General features: G+C 38.5%; 1 protein-coding gene across 1 annotated transcript; it reads right to left on the bottom strand.

The window, feature by feature from the left end:
* Positions 1–3,463: 3,463 nt before the first annotated feature.
* LOC120989315 (olfactory receptor 11L1-like) lies at positions 3,464–4,393 on the bottom strand. Its single transcript, XM_040417346.1, has one exon. It carries the CDS (start codon positions 4,391–4,393, stop codon positions 3,464–3,466), a length of 930 nt encoding a protein of 309 aa, XP_040273280.1.
* Positions 4,394–5,793: the final 1,400 nt, after the last annotated feature.

Here is a 5,793-nt window from a genome sequence, read left to right as displayed (position 1 = left end):
AAGAGAAAACTGCCCTGGTTAGCTGAGTGGCTTTGTGGGTACTCTTAGAGGCCTTTAGGGTATTCTTAGTTGTTTTTTTTTTGCATACTAATTGACACATCTTTTGGATTTCTGGAAAATATATTTATATTAGGCTAACATTTGCATATATGTTTCCCAGAAAGGAATATCAGCAATACTCCTCATGTATACTTGTTGGTCTCTCTAATAAGAAAGAGCACCCCCCAATAGTACCCTCCAAAGCCACTCAGCTAACTAGGGGCATTTTCTCTTGAGTTACCTAGTACTTTTGTCCTTTTGGAAGTAGAGCTGGATTGTATGTCTGATTCAGTGAATAAGGATATTGAGAAAACCAGTCCTTTGTGAAGGAGAACCGGATTGTATTTTTCATTTCTAGTGGAGTCTTTTTTTGCTCTTTAATTTTCTAGAGCCCATATTTATTCTCAGAAAGGGTCTTAAGGGAGTAGTAACTATACCCATTTTCATTGAAGCATATTTGTTTCAGGCAGAATCAATTAATTACAAGTTTTTTTAAAAAATTTGGTGAATCGAACATTAAATTAATTTAAAGAAATTTGTTCATCTCTGATTGCTACTCCTCCTTACAGGAGCTCTTAACCAATGAAATGGTCTAATTCACTTATATAAGCATTTGCACTTACATTTTTAGCTGTTTTCCTCACATCTCCTCTCTTCCATTTTTTAGCACATTATGTACCTTTTTTTGCTTCTGAGAGCCCATTAGCTATGAAAAGTATTGCCCAAGGGAAGTCCATGACAATCTCTTGGCTTTTGTTGAAGCAGTTCAGCATTAGAAAGGGAGCATTCTTTTTCTCAGGACAGTGGGTAGTCCAAACCAATAGATTAGGTATACCAAGAGAAGGAAATTTGCATTTGAACACAAAATGGACCAGGTATCACGGTTGCTACTGGTTTCAGTAAATGTAAAATATATATGGAATTGTCCCGGAGCTCCATTAGATATGAAATATAAATGTACCCTAGAATACATCTCTCATCAGTTGATTGATGATAATGTCCGGAACCTAATGTCATGAATGAAATCCACATAATGTAGGTTGGCAGAAGGGACATAAGTCACATCTTGCTTCTCTGTGTGAAAGCTGCTTCAATTGAGCAACTAGTGTGACACATGGAGCGTTCTTCTCAAGCTTCCTGGTCTCCCAGGTTCAAAGTGAACTTTTGTTTGAACACCATCTGTGACATAGTCTATTATACATTTACATTTAAGAATTACATATTTATTTTAGAGATGAATAGTTATTTGAATAGTCACTCACTACTTATTATTTCATATAAGTCCTAGCATATACATTGTTATCTTGTCAGCTGGTGAGGTGGAACCACTACCTGCTTCTCCAGTAGAGCTGTAGGTCTTGCAGTAGCACAGATAGGCTGTGCCATATAGCAGGGCTCTAGGAAGTATTGTAGTAACCAAACGGTAAGCTCGGATGTAGCTAAGCTGAACTCTAGGATCTAGCAAAGTCATATAGTAGAAATGAAGGGCCATCATTGAAGAGCTGAAGAAGTGCTGCAGCAGAGCTTTGAGGACTGGTTTAGCAAAGTTGGATGGCTGGTGTAGTAGAGTGAGATAGCTATTCTAGCAGAGCTGAGCTGGAGAGCCAACGTAGCAGAGAATTGGAGAGATGACGTAGCAAAGCTAATGTAGCAGAACTGAGATGAACAGTAGGAATTGCAGAACACATGAACAATCTGTATAATCAGATGACATCCTCCACCTTAGCTAGGTTTATATAAAGAGAGGCACATGGTGCTGGATCTGGGACTAGTTACTAAAAGCAGTCCTCTTATCTTTGAATTTTTTCTGAACGCTGTATTACACTGGCCGATATTTCGACCGATAATCGCTAAAGAGCATTCGCCTGAGCGCTTGTTAGCAATCATCTTGAAATGTAATGCTGCCTCCGATTGCTCACAAATGAGTGCTTGCCGGTGTCAGATCGTGCTAATAGCGATGCGCTTCTGGCACACCATTAGACAGTATGGGGATGAGCGGCAGAATAGCGATCTCTCCTCCTCTGCCGAGGAGGGAATCGCTGCATTTAAAAGTCTCCTCTGCTATCTAGCAAGCGATTGCCTGGAGGGAATACCGGCTTAGTACAAATATCCTGTATGCATAACTTTTTAGAACAAAATTCACTTCTAAATTGACTGCTGATTTAGACATAGTAAGGCTGCCACTTAGTGGCTCTGTTTACTGTAGCCACCCATTAGTCTCTCACTGCTACACCTACAACTGCCTACATTATGCTGCCTGACCAAGCTGCTATCCTTCAGCCTCACAAACATCCTTTGACCCCAATATAATCTATCTCTACTCACTCAGTCTTGCTCTAACTTTCCCCCCAGGCTACAGATTGAAATCGAGCATACATCGCACCCCAAATCAGTCCATATACACCAAGTTCATACTGCCACCACCTGTTTAATTCAAGGTAATGAAAAAAACATAATCTGCTCCCCAGCAGTCAAACAGTTAACTATTCTGTGAATAGTTATGGATTCTTACAGCACAAAGACTAAACAATGCTAAAGTTTTATGCAAAATGGTCAGCACTTAAAAAAGTTCAAAAATAAAACAATTTATAAAGAACTGCCATCATAAAATAAACAAGAGAAATAATGATGTACTTTACGCTTACAAGTTACAGCTTCTTCATTCTTGAGGATAATGGGACACACTCAGTCTTGGCTGACCATAAAAAAGTGAACTCCATTTATTGTTTTTAATGTGTTTTATAATTTCATTTATTGGTTAATGTTTGAGAACCACCAAGTAATGTATTAGGCAAATCCTGAGATAATAATAGATAGTGAATAATAATAATGGGGGAGGTCCACAAATACTAAATGTCCCCACAATAATAAGTTGTAGACAAAAATATGTCCATTTGCCATTCATAGACGTTTATGTAAACCAACACTGACCCCCCCCCTCCATGCCTTGATCCGCAATACTGACAGTAATTAACTGGTCCTTGATGCCGGTTTCCTTCCTAGATTGCTCGACGGCCATCTTGTCAGCATTGTGGGTCGGGGCATTGTAGAGGGGGCTTGTTCAGTGTTGGACAACCCTGTTAAGTGTTACACCTTGCACTTTCTATTGGCCAAAATAGAAATCCCCTCAGCTTTTGCCATATTGATCATCACACATGCAAAGGTTTATTGCCTTTTCTCCAGAAATTAACAATTTTGTGGCCTATGACATATAGACATGATACTTTTGATTAAATGGTTACATTAGAATAACTTATTCAAATCTATGTCTTTTAATATTAATCACAAAGATAAATACTAATATGGCAGGGTGGTAGAAAAAATGCAATGCTGAACATAGAGTAAGGCGATTGAAGCTTTTGAAGATATATTTTTAATTTCAATTTTGCTGGTATTAAACGTCAAACCACATTTTTTTGATCTCCTACGAGAATTGACTTTTAAATGTCACAAATGCTTTAATGATGTGTGAGTTTCTTAAGCTGTATATCACTGGATTTATCAATGGGGTCCCAACAGTGTACAGCAATGACAAAAACTTTTTCATATTCAGTAATTTTCCTTTGGTTGGAAGTATATAAACACCAAATAAGGTTCCACAGAATATGAAGACCACAGTGAGGTGGGAGCTACAGGTGGAGAAGGCTTTCTGTCTACCAGTAAATGAAGGAATCTTTAGAATGACAATGATGATATAACTATAGGACATGATAATTATTATGAAAGAACTGAGAAGAACTGGTCCAGCTATTAATATAATTTCCAACTGCACACCACTGGTATCTGAACAGGATAGCTCGAGTACTGGAGGCATATCACAGAAAAAATGGTCGATTGTGTTTGGTCCACAATATTCTAGCAAGGATGTTGATGTAATTTCAACCGTCGCCAAAGAAAAACCCAGCAACCAACTGAGGACGATCAGCTTCAGGCACAAATTGTGATTCATGATGGTGGTATAACGTAATGGGTTACAGATGGCCAAATACCTGTCATAAGACATGACTGTCAGAAGAAAACACTCTGAACCTTCGCAGAAGGCAAATATAAATAACTGGGCAATGCAGGCATCAAAGGAAATGATCCCAACTTTATCCAGTAGAACATGGAGCAGACTGGGGACAATGTCTGTGGTCAGCAAGACGTCAGCTATAGATAGTTGTGTGAGGAAAAAGTACATGGGCTGGTGAAGTTCTCTGACGTGTGTCACCAGGGTTACCATGAGGAGGTTTCCACATAACGTCAGACAGTAGACAATAAGGAAAATGGTAAAGAGAATGTAATTTAGATTCTGTGAGCTTTTAAATCCTAACAAATGGATTTTAGTAATCATGGAAATATTTGGTCGGAACATGGCCTGAAAATGAATTAAGCATTTTATATTTTAAAATAAAGCAAAATCAATACACACAGAATATGTGGGAACTGAAAATAAGAGACAATGGAAGGAAGTCCTATCAAATATCTTTCCATGGACAAATATTCCTATAATGCTGGCTAAAACTAGACAAAATGTGAAAATAAAAATGTGAAATAAAACATTACAACATAAAGAACGAAGACACATACAGATATACCATCGCTAGCGCTCCCTTCAGAATCGCGGCAGCGCAAAGCGATTTCCAATTCAATTAGCAAACCTGAATCGCGTAAATAGCCATTGAGAAAATTCAGGGTGCAATGTTGGTTTGTGAACACCAGATGGCGCATGGAACTACAGTCAGTTAGTTAGTTCCCGTACGCTATACAGTGTCTCTGTACACACTGATGCCGTGCGCTCCAGGGAAGCAGCAGTAAAAGGGTCTTCAGAAGGAATCCTGTGCCCTGGAGAGCTGGCAGAGCCATGACCTGTGACCACCAGCCTCACACACTGCACATCATAAGGACACACACGGGGAAAGTCGGTGCAGCGCTGGTAGATCACTGCAAACACAATCCTCGTATTTTTATGAATAAAAATGAATAATTTGATTTTTAATTATGAATAATTAAAAAAACTGAGGCGCTGAACTGAACCATAGAAAGTACAATACAGAACTGTAAATAACCAATCTCACCACTTCATCCCCTGAGCAAATAATTGAATGCTAGTAGAAAGGGGATTAAAAGGTTAATCGTCAGGAGGCCAGTGGGGCGCTGCTCAACACCTAATGTCATTGTATTTAATTAATATAAAAAAAAATGGCATCATCTCTGTATCCTAATAACAGTAATCTGCCATTTTCTTCACTGCCAGGTCTTTTTATAGCTCTGGATCGCTCAATACAGAATATTTAGCCAATCACATTCTAGTTCCCACGGTCATAAGAACCAATCACAGGCCGGTTCTCTGGCAATCCAGCTTAATTGGTGATGACAGCTTGTCAAAACAATTATGTCATATTGGTTAACGAGGTATTTAACCTTAATTTCCGTGAGAACCGGCCTGTGATTGGTTCCCATTACCGTGCTATAAAAAGACCTGGCAGTGAAGAAAATGGCAGATTACTGTTATTAGGATACAGAGATGCTGCCATTTTTTTTTATATTAATTAAATACAATGACATTAGGGGTTGAGCAGCGCCCCACTGGCCTCCTGTCGATTAACCTTTTAATCCCCTTTCTACTAGCATTTTTCAGTAGTAAAATTTAATATATATATGTGTATATACATGTGTGCATATATGTGTATATATGTGTATATATGTGTGTGTGTCTGTGTATACATGCATGTATGTATATATATGTTTGTGCGTGTATATAAATATATCTAT

This window comes from Bufo bufo, chromosome 1, assembly GCF_905171765.1.
Source record: "Bufo bufo chromosome 1, aBufBuf1.1, whole genome shotgun sequence".
NCBI classification, from domain to species: Eukaryota; Metazoa; Chordata; class Amphibia; order Anura; family Bufonidae; genus Bufo; species Bufo bufo.
This window is presented reverse-complemented; position numbering and strand designations above follow the sequence as displayed.

What these genes read in the sequence shown, in the direction of transcription:
- LOC120989315 (XM_040417346.1), bottom strand. Translation starts at nt 4,393, where the DNA reads ATGTTCCGACCAAATATTTCCATGATTACTAAAATCCATTTGTTAGGA.